General features: G+C 57.8%; 2 protein-coding genes across 12 annotated transcripts in view; one reads left to right on the plus strand and one right to left on the minus strand.

Moving 5' to 3' along the window:
• TBCD (tubulin folding cofactor D) overlaps nt 1–10,801 on the plus strand; it is a 163,655-nt gene extending 152,854 nt beyond the window's left edge. For 2 of the 3 annotated variants that reach the window (XM_034644393.1, XM_034644394.1), the window contains 5 exons: nt 336–413; nt 4,142–4,231; nt 4,512–4,599; nt 5,327–5,436; nt 6,993–10,801. In XM_034644393.1, the coding sequence (XP_034500284.1) occupies nt 336–413; nt 4,142–4,231; nt 4,512–4,599; nt 5,327–5,436; nt 6,993–7,104 (478 nt within the window). In that variant the 3' untranslated portion in view covers nt 7,105–10,801. The remainder of the gene's footprint in view (nt 1–335; nt 414–4,141; nt 4,232–4,511; nt 4,600–5,326; nt 5,437–6,992) is intronic. The other variant, XM_011233838.3, reaches the window with a different exon arrangement.
• Nucleotides 6,579–14,524, minus strand: part of B3GNTL1 (UDP-GlcNAc:betaGal beta-1,3-N-acetylglucosaminyltransferase like 1) — a 108,313-nt gene continuing 100,367 nt past the window's right edge. For all 9 annotated transcript variants that reach the window (XM_034644398.1, XM_019807157.2, XM_034644399.1 and 6 more), the window contains one exon: nt 6,579–11,579. The gene's annotated coding sequence lies outside the window, so the exon portion shown is untranslated. The remainder of the gene's footprint in view (nt 11,580–14,524) is intronic.

Consider the following 14,524-nt stretch of genomic DNA (forward strand, 5'->3'; position numbering starts at 1 on the left):
TTGAAAAACTGCCCCTTCCACAATGTTGCTTTTCTACTTTTTCATCAATTGTGGATATGGAAGCTCATTTCTGGGCTTTTCTGCTCCTTAGTCTGTGCTGTTGTGCTCCCTCCAGCTTTGCGGCTGAAAAAACGGTGCCAGCTCACTGTCTTGGCCCTTAGTTGTTTGGCTGTTCTTGACCCTCAGTGTTCCCACGTGAATTGTACAGCAGGGTTGTCATTCTCTACACGGTGTCTTGTCTGGGTTTGGATGGGAGGGTGTCGACTCTGGGGAGAGTCCTCATCTTGGTGGTTCCGGGGTTGGACCTGGGCTCAGCATTCGCCTTCTCCCCTCAGGGTGTCTGTGCCGCTGCTGAAGACACTGGACCGGATGCTGGCCAACGGCTGCTTCGATCTCTTCACCTCGGAGCAGGAGTAAGTGTGCCCCACTTGGTGCCCCTCTGCCGGGCTAGCCTCACAGCTCGCCTTGTAGAGACGAAGCTGTGAGAGGCGGAGGTGAGAATCTAGGAGGTGGTTTCCAGCACGTTCAGGGCTGGTCCCTGCCAGCAAGAGGCTCTGGCTGCCCCCAGTGAGGCTGGGCTGCGCCTCGGGCCAGGCTTCTCATGTAGCGCCTGCTGCTCAGGTGGGAAAAGGCCCAAGCAGGGTGGTGCAGAGCTATCCCAGGAGGACTGAGGGGGCTGTGGGGACTGGCCGGGTGTGGGCACAGAAGGCGGGTGTGTGCAGAGGTCCTCCCCCACCTGTACGCGGGGACATGCGGCGGCCGCGAGTCAGCTCCTGGCCAGTGAGCTCTGGTGTCCGGGCTCACAGTGGCTGCTTTATCTTGTTAGGATCCTGATGACTTTCCCTGGATCCCAGACCTTGAGGGCTTTGCCTCTGGGCTGGGCATCTTGTGCCCTGTGGGGGCTGGGCCTCCCTTCTGGGCACGTTTCAGGGACTCAGAAAGAGCTGTGCCAGGTGGGCCCCAAGTGGTGTTTTCCCATGTTAACTGTCTCCCTCTCTGGAGGTCTCTCTGTGGGCTGGAGTCTTTCTGCCATGTCTGAGTGGCGCTCGGCCCTGCTCCCCAGTGGCACTGCCACCACCTGTGCCCCCCCTCCCCCTGCTCCTCTCCTTTGCCTCCTGTGCCTCAGCGGTCACTGTCCTTCGCAGACTGCTGTCCTGTGAATTTTGTTTGGTTTTTAGTGTCAGAGGGTGAGTGTGGTGCCTGTTACCGCGTCTCCGCTGTGTCCCTGATTCTCTAGCGTCAGGGCACCGTCTGCTCGAAGGACACACCACCCTGCGTGCGGGATGGTGTCCCCTGGCTTGCTAAACATTCTGTCCGAAGACCTAAACATATATTTTCCTGGTTTGAAAATTTCAAGATAAAACGGTAGGACACAGTGTCTTGCTACAAACGTAGCTCTTTTTATTTCTCTCTAGTTTTGTCAGTTTCTGCTTTATGAACTCAAAGGTCTTCTGTTTGGGTACCTGCAAGTTTAGGACTGAATGTTGGTATTACGTGACCCACTTCCTCACTGCTGTTTGCACCGACTTCTTTGGACTTTGAACCGGCACCCTGCTGTGTTCTCTGACCTGGCATTTTCACGCACGGCTGTTTGGTGTGTCTCTTACGAGCAGGGGGAAACCCAGTCTGACTGCCTCTGACCTCTAACTGGATCATTTAATCTCATTTGCAAGGAACCCGCTCGGTCTCAGACCTGCGTCTATGCGCATCTTCCGTTGGTCCTGTCTGCTGCGTGTCTCCCTTCCTCTTTTGTTCTTGTCTGATTAATTAAAGACGTTTCTCATTCTGGTGGAACTTTTCACTCCTTTCTGTTCTTTTAATGTGGCCACCCTGTCAAAGTCTTATTTTCTGTGTTTTGCTCTCTTCCTGGACAGAACCAGGGATGCTAACATGTTCCATTTACGTGAGCTCATCATCACGTGCTGTGTTGTGTTATACTTACGTTTTCACTCGGTGTTGCTCTGTGCAGTTACTGTTTAAATTATCCACGTTTGCTGTCTCCTTCCTACCCCACAACCCCGGGCCCCACCCCAAGTCTGGGGTCATGCTTTCTGTCTGAAGAACAGCCTTTTGAAGTTCCTCTGGTGATGTCTGCTGGCAGTAAATGCTTTCTGATTTTATTTGCAAGTTACTTTCAGAGGGTATAGAATTCTAGGCAGACATTTTATTTCGGGACCTAAACATCTTTCTTCTTCTGACTTCTCTTGCTTTTGAGACGTTGCCTGTGAGTCTGGAGTCTCAGGCCGCCTGGGTTTTCTCCTGCCTCCTTTGAAGATTTTCTCTTTGAGAAATCTCAACACTTCTGCCATTCAGATGGGTCTGGTTGTCGATTATACACTCCTCCACTCTACGAGCAATTTGTTAAACTTGAAGATGTGGCTTTGTTTTCATTTGTTTGAGAAAATTCTTGACCCCCCCTTCCCTTCTTCCCCCCAGACCATGGCCCCCCCCNCCGACGCCGTGCTGTATCCCACGTTTCTCCCTGTGCCTCGTACTTCTGACCTGTCCTCCACCCGCCGACTCCCTCCTAGCATGTTTCTGGCACTGCGGGCAGGTGCTAGCAATCTGGAACCTCCCTGACCCACATCTACCTGGGGACCTCTGGATTGACTGCAAGAGGTGCTCTCTCCCTCTGGGGGCAGCCATCCAGGTCCGTCAGGTGCATACCTTTGTCGGGACCAAGCTTTGGGTCTTGTTGTGGCTGGAGGCTAGGGACAGCATGCTCGGGTCCTCTGGCAGTTGCTACACCCTTATTCTGAGGCACCCCCGGTGCAGCCTCTCTGGGAGTGGAGACAGCAGGCATTCCACCTGCTGCATGGAGAAGGGCCTTGGGGTCCAGGCAGGGAGAAGTGGCAGCAGAGACGCCAGGTGCGTGGGTTCTCAGTGCAGGTAGCTGTAAGCCAGCAGATCTACCAGTGGCCCAGATGTGGGTGTAGGGGAGCAGAGACTGCAGCCAGGAGGGTGGGGTTGTCTCCAGGACAGGAGAGCCAGTGTGACGGGTGCGGGCCAGGTGCTGTCCAGCTCACGTTCTGCAAGAACACCACAGAGCAGCTTACAGAGCAGAGACTTAGTCCACGGTTCTGAAGGCAAGAGGTCCGGGGTCAGGGTGCCAGCAATTCAGTTCCTGGTTTGCAGAGGGACCTTCTCACTCTTCACCTGACAGACAGAAATTCATCTTGTCTCTTCTCACGATGGCACTCATGCCATCGTGGGGACTCAGTTTCATGTCCTAATTGCTTCTGAGGCCCTACTGGTAATACCTTCATGTTGGGGATCAGGGCTTCAACATGCGAATTTGGGGGACATAAACATTCAGTCTGTAGCATAATTGTTTGGTCTGAGATGTTCATTAGATCCCAAAGGGACAGTCCTCAGAGGGTGGGTGGTGTATGAACCCATGAGGTCAGCAAGGGAGCGGGTGTAGACCAGGAAGGGCCCCGCTGGAGCTGTGGGGTGTCCCGTTGTTAAGAAGACGGGGAGCAGAGGGGGCAGCGGAGCCACTGGGAAGTAGGTGGAGGACATGGTGGTCACTCGGTCCCCAGCAAGTGTTTCAGTGAGCTGTGGGGAGAAGCCTGCAGAGGGGAGGGGGCTGGAGGTGCACACTGACAGCTCTGGGTGACAAGGACCTGGAGGAGGTGGGTGGGGGTGCCAGCCGCTGGAGAGAGACCAAGATCCACTTTCCCTGAAGAGGGAGCAGGCGCCCCCAGCAGCGGCACTGGAGAGGAGGAGCACCGTGTGTCGTAGGGACCCTTGCTGGCCTGGCCCCGCGTTGTCCTCGGCTGTGCAGAGTGGAGGAGGACGTGTGTCCATGCTCGGACACTCCCTGGTTCTCCTTGGACCCAGGAGCTGGGCGTGGCTACAAGCTGGTCATCCCTTCCTTTGATCCTGGGCTGAACCTGCACTCACTGGCACTTTCCAGGGACGGGTTGTCTGGGTGCCCCTCCTGTTGGCGAGAGGGTGGAAAGGCGCGTGCACGGGACAGGCACCGGCAAAGGAGCCACTTAACGTAGCTGCGTGGCACCCTTGGGGGACGTGGCCCTTCGATCATCTGGTGGCAGTGCCGCCACCGGATGCCACAGCGTGTCTGGGCGGCACGTGCTCGCTGAAAGTGCGTCTCTGGCACCGTGTGCTTCCCTTCTAGCCACCCCTTCGGTGTGAAGCTACTCTCGCTTTGTAAGGAGGAGATCAGGAAGTCCAAGGACGTGCAGAAACTGCGGTCGGGCGTCGCGGCGTAAGTTCGGAGTGCTCGCTGTGATGGTAAAAGAAGGGCCGGTCAGGCGGGGGAGACGGAGACTTAATTTTAATCTCAGTCGGTCTGGAGTTGGTGCTCTGACGTCAGTGGAGAACGGCCTGTGTCTGTCGCAAGGTCAGCTCAGATGGCCTCCCAGGAGGGGCTGTGCCTCGTCTCAGGGAACGTCCTTGTGTGAGGCAGGCTTTTGTGACACAGAGTCGACCCCCCGACACTGGAGGTCCGATTGTTGCAGTGGGTGCTGAAGCCTGTCGTCCTGCAGGTTCTGTGGGATGGTGCAGTTCCCGGGCGACGTGAGGAGGAAGGTCCTTCTGCAGCTGTGCCTTCTGCTCTGCCACCCGTTCCCCGTGGTGAGTGTGCACACGGCCGCTCCCGGGCTCTTCCCGTCGTGGCGCCTGGGGCCCTGACCCCTGCCGGGTGTGTGGGCGGGCCCTGTGGCAGGCCTGTCAGCCTGGCCCATGCCTGACCAGCACTCTCACCCAGACACCACCTACCCAGGTCAGGTGTCCTGTGAGGCCATTTTCCTAAAAGGTACCAGTAACGTTTATACCTAACACGTTGATGCTCGAAGGGGGGGGGTCACTGGACCCAGCTGCAGCAACCCCCCATCAGGAACGCAGGTTCTCACGCTGCCCAGCCCGCTGATTGAGTTCCCCTGGGGTGGGCCTGGGGGGTCTGAGACCATCTGCCCCGCGAGCGGTGTTGCCGGTGGGCAGCTCGGGAACAAAGCAGGTGGGGCAGTTTCCCTGACAAGGGGCAGGTTTTCCATGAAGCATTTCCTTCAAAGGTGACCTGGCTTCTCCTTGATGAGGCTGCTGTGGGGCAGCAGGGGAATGGGGTGGCCCTGCCACAGCCTGCGCGGTCACCTGTCCAGCTGTGGCCAGGGTCTCCTGAGGCAGGATCCCAGGTCACCTCCTCACTTCTAACAACCTGCATGGTGCCCAAGCAGGTCTCGGGGTCCATTCGGACCCAGGGTCGTGCTTGGCCCCATGTCCCTGCTCCCTGGGCAGGGTCCTGTCACTCTGCTTGGGTTCTCACGGGCCTTCCCCTCCTGCTGACGTGCTCCGTCCTGCCCAGATCCGGAAGACCACGGCCAGCCAGGTGTATGAGGTGCTGCTCACCTATGGTGACATCGTGGGTGAGGACGTCCTTGATGAGGTCATGGCTGTGCTGGGTACTACGGCCTGGTGAGTGCGAGGCCCCTTCCCGTCCTCCCACCGGGTCAGGGGTGGCTTCTTGGTGAATGGGGCTTTCCAGAACCTCCCTTCCTGTCCCCGAGGCCTCCCCAACAAACCCTCTGAAGGGACAGGGAAAGCAAGGGTCCCGGCCCTCGACGCCTCTGCTCCGAGGAGGTGGTGACCGTGTGTCTGCCCACAGGTCCCCACTCATACCCCAGGGGTTGGGAGGTCCCCTGGACACAGGGAGGGGAGGGGGCGACTCCTGTTCAGGTGGAAAGATGTTCAAAGTGCAAAGGTGGGTGGTTCTGACCACTAATTGTTTATTTCTGGCGGGGCTGCTTTCGTTGATAATAGCATCACGGGCTCTCGGCCGATGGGGTCCCTTTAGGAATGGCTCCCCCTGCTCCTGAATGGCAGCGTCCGGAATGCCAAGAAGGGAGTGGCACAGGAGGCGGTTTACCCTCTGCGGGGACACGCTCACATGCTGGCCATGGCCTCCAAGGGAGCAGAGGGTCTGAGTGCCTGATGCAGGTCCCCGTGCTCTCCTGAGGCGGCCCCTGGGCCTTTGCTCGGCCATGGTGGAAAAGCCCTATAAGGACATGTTCAAACATCCGATGGTGGACTGGGCTCTGTTAGCTTACATCAGCAGGCGAGGACACGCGTAATGTGTTTATGTGTTTCCCTTGGGATTGTGACACTCCTAAGAGGGCTAAGCTGTCCACAGAGCCCCAGGGGCCGGCTCCCCTGCTGGGGCGTGAAGGACAGAAAAGCCCTGGTTTCAGGGCTTCCTCGAGGTTCTCGGGGATGAGGGAGTTCAGTGAACGTCTTTGTGGGAGCCGCTCACGAAAGCTCCAGAACAGAAAACGTGGGTGCCCCTGCTCTCTGGTCACCGACCCCTTTCCCCAGGGCCCGCTCTTCAGTGTCTGTGGAGAGAGCCATGGTTCTCCCTGCGGAGCCTGCTGCAGTGTGGCCAGCTGCACGGACACACAGGCACCTTGCAGATGAGATTCTAAAGCAGCCTGGAAGGGAGGGCCTGGCGCTGAAGCGCCCGGGGCTGCGGCCCTCCTCCCTCCCCACGTGGGGCGCACAGGGCTCTTCCCCACAACCCGATCCCTTTCTCTTGAAAGAAATTCCAAAGGATTTTACAGTAATTTGTTTTCTTATTCTAAAAGAAAAAGGTAATATTTATTTTTATGAAAGTGATAAACAGCTTTCAAAGTCAAAACTTTGAAAACCCACCTACCCCACCTTTCCGAGTCTCAGCGTTTCCTGTCAGTCTGCGGGCTGCCCATCCGGGGCCACACCTCCCCGTGGGGCGCCCCTCTTTTGGGGGCTCCTCCTCCATAGTTTCCCCAGAAGCGCGCCAGGAGCAAGGGCTGTGTGCAGCACTCATGCCCAAGCGAGGGTTTGCCTGGTGCCGTTTTCCCTGGTCTCCCCCGAAGCTAAGATGCTGGGGTCCTGCGCACCCAGCGCGGAGTTGCCTGAGAGCCTGTAGCTTGCAACAGGTTTAACCGCGAGCCAGCCGTCCCTGCCGCTGAAGCTGCTCTCGTCCTCTCTTCCCCCAGGGACGCAGAGCTCCCGCTTGTGAGAGGCCAGAGGAACCGCCTGTGTGACCTCCTCGGCGTGCCCAGACCTCAGCTGGTCCCCAAGGTAACTGCATGGCCCGTGGCCACATGAGACCTGGGGGCCCTTTCCACGTGAGACCTCTAAGTGCAGCTCCCGTGAGCCAGCATTCTGAGCTCGAGTCTGGAACATTCCGGTTGTACCGGGCGGCTGGTGCTTTTCCCCACCCTGCCTGCCCCTTGTGTGCTTTGCCGGCTCCTCCCCAAAGGCTCCTGCGTGCCTTGTCCCCACCGGACACGTGTCAGGTGTGTCCTGTGGGCAGGATGTCCAGGACAGGCCCTCTGCCTGGCGGGTGGCCATCCTATGCTGCCCGCCCTCGGCAGTGACGCAGCTCGCTCCTTTCACTGAGGTCCTCGGTGCCGCTGTCTGGTTTCCACCATCACCACCTCCCTGGATGCTCGTCCTGTCTGGAGACGCTGTCACCCCCCGGGGTCTCCAGGGCTGCCCAGTGAGGTGTCAGTCTTTTCCACGGCATTGGTGTGCACACTGTAGCTGCGGTTTTCTGAGATCGCAGGGCCCCTGGCTGTCCTTCCAGGCTCTGTGGCCGTCCGGACATTTTCGGCTCTTGCGTGTGTGCTTGCAGGGGATCAGGATGGACTCAGGCTGTGGGCTCCACTGGACCTCAAGCGCAGAGCACGGCAGCGTGTTCTGTGACGGCTGGGCACAGAGGCAGTTCCTCGGCCCCACGTTCCTGATCCTGCCCTGTCGTGGCTCTGTTCCGCTGGACCTGGTTTGATCCCTGACTGCTTCTGAGCTTTAACCGAGCAAGAACACACAGGAGTGCGTGCCGTCCAGCTTTGTGCACACGCGGGATGAGCACCTGGCTCAAGGTGGAGCCTCCCGGGCGGGCTGCTGGCAGCGCTTGCTCCTGCTGGGCTAGAGGGCTGCAGCCCCAGACGCTGGCGAGCAGATTCCAGAACGTGCTTGCATTGCGTGTGCCGTGTGTCGTGGTGGTTGGTGTGTGCGTCCCCTTCTCTGCTTTTTCTGGGCTGTCTGATGCGTATGGGTTCTGGACTGTGTCTGCCAGGATCTCCCTCTCTGGGGGCGGCTCTGTCATCCTTAGGTTTCATATGTTCCAACTTACCCTTTCTATTCTGTATAATTAAGGGCCTGTTTAAGGTCTTTACCGATTCCAGGGTTGTGTTTCCTGGGTGTTTCTCAAAAGCTTTATTGTTTCATTGCCTACATTGAGATTTGAGGCCCCTCTGGACTGGTGTTTGCATGTGGTGCCGGGGAGAGACCCGCAGGTGTGTTCTGTGTGCAGTCCATGCAGCTCCATTCTGGCCACAATGTCACCATGGCCAAAGTTGGGCCACATGTGTGGCTCTCGTCTTGGGTCCTCTGTCCTCTGTCTGAAAGCCACAGACACGGGTGTGGGTCTTGTGGGATGTCGTGGCGCTCACGTGTCTCCGTCTCCAGTTTTATTTTTCTGAGACCATCTTGACTCTTACCCTTCGGGTTTCAGAAACCCCTGCAGGACAGTCTCGTCAGTTCGCACCGCAGAACCCGCCAGGCATCTGGCCGAGGGTGGCTTGGAGCCTCTGGGTCTACTTGGCAAGGACCCACGTCTGTGGTGCCGAGTCTTGCAGCCTCGAGCACAAAGGAGCGCTTTGTGCTTTATGGCTTGGAGAAGGGATGCCACGCTTCTTTCTGTAGCTGTCCCACAGCTCTTGGAATTCTTCTGTTTTTCCATTCTTTTCTCTCTTGGCATTTCAGTTTGGGAAGTTTCTATTGACCAATCTTCAGATTCTTTCCCTGTGTCCAGTCTTCATTTCTGTTACTGTGCTTCTGATTTCTGGCGTTTTCTTTGATTCTTAAGACTTTCTGGTCCTGCTTTCTCTGTCCATCTGTCCTTGGTGGCACCCACTTTCCCCATCAGAGCTCCTGGTACATTAATGATACTTGTTTTAAACCCCATCTGACTATTCCAACTCTGCTGTGTCTGAGTCTGGTTTTGATCTTGGTGCCGTCTCTCTCCCAACTGATTTTCTTGCCTCTGGCAGGTTTTGTGAGTTTTTGTTGAAGGCCAGATATGTTGTGTTGGTCACAGGAACTGAGGCAAATGGGCCTCAGGTTTGTGAAGGTCTGTGTGTGTCCGGCAGGGACCCCCTGTGTGTTCGGTACTGCTGCAGCCCCCAGAGCTTTGAACTTCTCCAGCCCGTTGTGCTCTTGCCTGGGGCGTCCCTGCACTGTCCCCCTCCGAGCTTCGGTGTCTGGGTGCTCTCTGAGAGAGAACCCACGGCCATGACCCTGGAGTCCTGCAAGAGAGGTGGCAGAACGTGGGGCAGTTTGCAGTCATCTGAGCAAACCTAAGTTGGGCTCCCTGCCATCCCCGGGCAGGTGACATGGGCTCAGGCACGTCTCTCCCCTGGAGAGGAGACCCTTGTGCTGGAGACGCCTGGGTGCGACTCACAGCAGTCACCCACCAGAGTGCAGGGGGCTTTCCAGGTTTGTGACCAGGTGAACCTGCGGGTTCCTGGAGGGTCCCCCCAAGATGGCACCTCCACAGTCTCGCCCTCCTGCTAGCTCACACCCACCTCCAACAGCTTGCTGAATCGGCACTCAGGCATGCCTTCCGCTCTGTGGGGAGTTGCGGCGGCCTCTGCTCCAGGCAGAGTCTGCATTTGTCCATCTCAGTGTTGGGGGGGCCTCCATCCTCTGATGAGGCTGAGAACATGCTGCGGTTCCTCGATTGCCCTCAGGGCTTCCCAAACCTACCTGCCTTCTCCTCATTCTGTCTTCTCAGTGTGGCACGCAGTGGCACCGGATGCCCGTGGGCTTACGTCTGTGCCACCGTCCTGGTGAGCTGACCACCACTTGGAAATGTTCTTTACGTGTAAGAACGCTCCGTGCCCTCGAGTCTACTTTGTCTGATGGTCGTGGGTCACACTGGATTTTTGGTTGTCGTTTACGCCTTTTCCTTTCTGTGTTTCCGTACATTTAAGTGGATCTTAGGTCTTACCTGTTTTTAATCTAATTCGTCGGAGTGTTTTGTGTCCCATTTAACGTGTGATTAGGGATTCGGTCGGGTTTACGTCTGCCATCTTTGATTCTTGTCTGATCTCATGGTTTTCTCCTCTTGTCTTCACGTGGATTCAAGAAGTGTTTATAGTTTTCCTGCGAGTCTGCCAGTGAGGACCGCGAGAGCAGGGCTGCGTGAAGGGAGGGTGGCACCAGGCACTGTCCCAGCACGCGACCCCCTGCCGGTATTCCGAGAAGCCTCTTTCCTGTGTCCTGTCAGCTCTTCAGTCTCCCCTCTGGGCACCTGGAATCATGCTGTTATTTCTGGGATGGTTTTCCTGCCTCCTTTCCAGTGCCACTCGGTGTGGTGGCTGTGCCCACCTTTCTCTCGGGCCCCCGGGTGGCACCGTGAGGGGTGGGGATGGCAAGCCAAGCATAGCGTTGCTTTCCAAGTAAACGTGCCGTTTATGCTTTTATCAGGAACATCTGATGCACGGGTGGATGAAGGTGGGGCAGAGTACCGGGGACCTCCCTGCTGCCACCCAGGGCCCGGCGGGGAGGGGGGACAGTGCTGATGGTCTGACCCTGTGCTGTGTCCCCCACAGCCTGGTACCCGCTGAGGTCCCCTGCCCACCTGGCAGGGAGGAGGAGCCCGATGACGGTCAGCATGAGACACCGGGACGCGGCGCCGAGGGACTTGGAGCTCGTCACCACAGTGGGGGCTTTTCCTCACGTGTTTTTGTCTTCATGTCCGTGGGAACCCCCCGTCTATAAAATCACGTCCTAAGCAGCTCTGTGTCTCCATTGTCTGACACTGATGTGGGCGGCTGTGGGGTGCAGGGTGGCCAGGCCCAGCTGGGCCAGAGGAACCGCCAAGTGGCAGGCGCGCTGCCTTCTCTCCTGTCCCCCGCTGTTGTCTGCCCAGTGATGTGGGCATTGCACGTGGTCACCGACCCCTCAGTTTTGTGCAACCAAAGAATCCTGCCGGAGACAGGCCGTGACCCCACAGGAGAGGCACTGTGGTCGCTAGTTAGGGACCCGACAGAGAGGCAGGTGTGGGGTTCCGCCAGCACCTGCCGCGGGCGGACAACTCACCAAGTGTGTGTTCTGGGCTGTCGGGTTCTCTGGTGACGTGTGGGGAGTACCACAGCTGATTCGTCTGTTCTGAGAAAGTGCCTCTCTCTAGTGGCCGAGCAGACCTAACCTCAAGGCTGGTAAGGCTGATGTGCACGAAGGTTCGTCCCCTCAGGGCCCACGTGGCCGCGCCTTGTCTGCTGTCTCATGGGCTGAGGCCTGGACGCAGTGTCACGGGTGGTAAAAGCAGAACTCAGGAGCTGCCACCCATATCTGAGGCGAAGGTGGTGGCTGTGCTGTGCTCGGAACTGAGGATGGATGGTGTCTGTGCCGGGGACTGAGCTGCCCTCGCGGGCGTGTGTGGCGACGGGGACCGAGGGACCTGATGGGTCCTGGCAGCGCTGGGTGCTGTTTTCTTGCCTGGGCTAAGCTGCCGACTTGTGGGAGCGTTTACCTTCGTGGGCTGCACCTGATACCACACCCTCTCGGACCCCCTGGAAGAGAAAGTCTGGTGTTACTTTGTGGATTTATATTGTATTCAAGCCTTAAAACATGCTTCCCTCTCAAAAATAAGTAGGGAGCTGTCCATTTTAGATGGACGACTAGCCAGAGACCCCGCAGCTGGCGGGGGTCACACACCAGGGTCCCAGAGGACGGTGTGGGGTAGACGGTACCCACCGAGTGGCATCTGGACCTCGGCTGCAGAAGCAGCAATACAATGAAGTGTTTTTAGCACCATTTAAAAAATCCACGAGATTCCAAAGAGAAGCCCTTCCGGAGACCCGGAGACAGGCCGCTTCTCCACAGACGCAGCACCGTCCTGCAGAGCTCCTCCTCGCCAGGGCGGGCCCGACGGCAGCCTGAGCGAGACCACCCAGACCCACGGGCCGCACCCGGCCCAGTGCCTCTCTCGCCCTCAGCCACGCCAGCTCCTGCGGAACACCCTCGCTCTGACCAGGTCACGCACCTGTGGTTTCCGGAGGCCCCCCCCCCAGCTGGGGGCCAGGTGACAGATCTAGGAGAGGGGAGCCCCATGCGCTCACAGCTTAGAGTGTAGCAGGAGCAGACATGGACCGTCCCGTTAGCACAACCGGTGCCCGGGAGCAACATGCAGCGGGCCGCGCGTGGGCTGCCGTGGAGGGGCCGTGCAGCAGGCGGGCACTGGAGACAGAGAGCACCTTGTGGCCCCAGAAAGGAAAGAGCTCGGTGAGTTGAGCAGCAAGAAGCCGGTATGCCTGGAACAGAATGTGCACAGGGAGCTGCGAGGGGCCACGTGTACACACAGCCACATTCCAGACGCAAAACCAAGCCTCCGCCTGAGGCGGGCACTGGGTCCCGAGCACCTGTGTCTGCCGAGCCTGAGACAGGTGGGGAAGTCTCATCTCGGTGCAGCGTGGGAGGTAGGACAGAAGGCCCAGGCAGAGCTGGGACCCGAGGTGGCAGCAGCCTCAGCAGGAGCGTGGATGAGAACGAGGGGACAGCACCCTGTCACCACCCATCACCGCCTTCCCCTGGAGCTGGGTGGGGGACGAGTCTCCTGGAGGAACGTATGCAGTTCTCAAAACTAACCCAGAAGCTGTGATCAAACTGCCCCCCAACCAGTGGCGCCCCCAGACAGTGGGCAGAAGAGGCAGACGAAACCCTCTCTGGAAGTGTACAGGCTCCTCTCTAGAGAGAACGGAAAGAACCCAAACTCACGTTCCAAAAATGTCACAAAATACACAGGGAATCATCAGCAAGACTTACTAGAAGCAGACCCCAAAAGACAGATATTGGTGATATCAGCCACAAAATATAACATTTGTTTCTGAAAGAGCTAGAAATTATTAAGAGATTGGGGGGAAAGCTCCCTGGATGGATTTAAACCACCAACTAGAAGAAATTATCCAGAAAGATAGAAAAGACACCCCAGAAAGAATCTGCCCGTTGTGTACAGAGGCCTCATGGGGGCTTGTCCCCAGATGCCGGAGCCTGCAGACCCCCCCGCTGTGCGAGAGAAAGGAGTGGTCCACGTGGCAGAACGGTGTACGTGGGAAACCGGCACTGAAGAAAAGTCCCATCCAGTGACGCAAGCCTTGAATGCATAGCTAGGTTTTTAGCCTTGGCACTCTTGGCACTTGGGGCTCAATACTTCTGGGTTTTTCTGGAGGGGGAGGGGCGGAGGGGGAGGAAATCTCATGCTGAGCGGAGCCCCACGTGGGCTCCATCTCACCACCCTGAGATCACGACCTGAGCCAAGCCAAGAGTTGGACGCTCATCCGACCACACAAATGACCAGTAAGTCTTTACCAACATCCCAGATGCCAGCAGCAAACCCCCTTCCCCACTCTCACAACAAAACTACCTCCAGGCGTTGCTAGATTTTTGGGGGGCGGATTCAGCCCCACTGGGAACAACTGCTCTGGTGAATGAACTGCGGGCGGGAAAATCGTCCCCGCTGAGCATCTCCAGTGCAGGGGGGGTATGCTGAGCGAACCGTGAGCAAGTAGGGGGTACACAAGGTGAATAGCGTTTAAAGCGAGCAGAATCTGAAGGATGGACAAGAGCGGCAGACAGTACTCGGCATAAAAATAAACCTGTTTCCAAGAGACACTGAGCGCCGAGGCAGGGTGCCTGGTCCTCCTGCACTTTGTACTCCGAAGGCACACCTGCTTCTCATCCCAACTCCCGCGAGCCCCACATGAGGCCGCTCCTGATTACTCAAGCCCCCTCGGGATCCTCGCCTTGTTCGTACGAGCCCTTACCGCAGGGTTCCCCCCAGCAAGGTCACTCCTGCCTCTGCCACAAGTCACTAATGACACAGCCTATCAGTGGCCTTGCTGTTTGGGTCCTGAGACAGGCAAAGGGGAGCCGGCTCCACATCCCCGCAGTCGCTCGCGGCTGATGGCGTTTGCTCTCGGCTGGACTGAGCACTGGGGCTCCCAGGCCTGGGAGACTCAAGGTGTTAGAAAAGCCATGAGCACAATGCCACAACCCACAGCAGCCAGTTCAGGGAACCGAGCAGTCACCCTGAAGCCAGCAGCCCGGAACAGCCAGGACACTGTCGATTACCGCCAGCCTCCTGCACTCACCCTCCTGCAACCGAGGACCTGCCAGAGAAGGCCAGACGCTCTCCCCTGACCAACCTCGAGGACGGCACTGGGCCACCAGAGCTCCTTTTCCCATGCTCTCAAGTCTCTGCCATCCTCATGGGACTGACTGATGCCTACCCTGTGAGCTCAGAGCACACAGCCTCTGTTCTCAGTCGCTGGTCTGTATTTCCGCATCTCTAACCAAGTCAGACCCAGGAACTATGCCCCGGCTTTGCCCAACGTCGACAGAATCAAACGTCCATCATGGCGGGACCAGAGCACCCAGCAGCTGCTGTCCTCGTGGCACAGGTGTCTATCAGGACCATGAGCTAATGAGCTGCTGGTGAGACACGGTGATGGCAGTGCCC

Source organism: Ailuropoda melanoleuca, chromosome 15 (assembly GCF_002007445.2).
Source record: "Ailuropoda melanoleuca isolate Jingjing chromosome 15, ASM200744v2, whole genome shotgun sequence".
In the NCBI taxonomy this organism is placed as follows: Eukaryota; Metazoa; Chordata; class Mammalia; order Carnivora; family Ursidae; genus Ailuropoda; species Ailuropoda melanoleuca.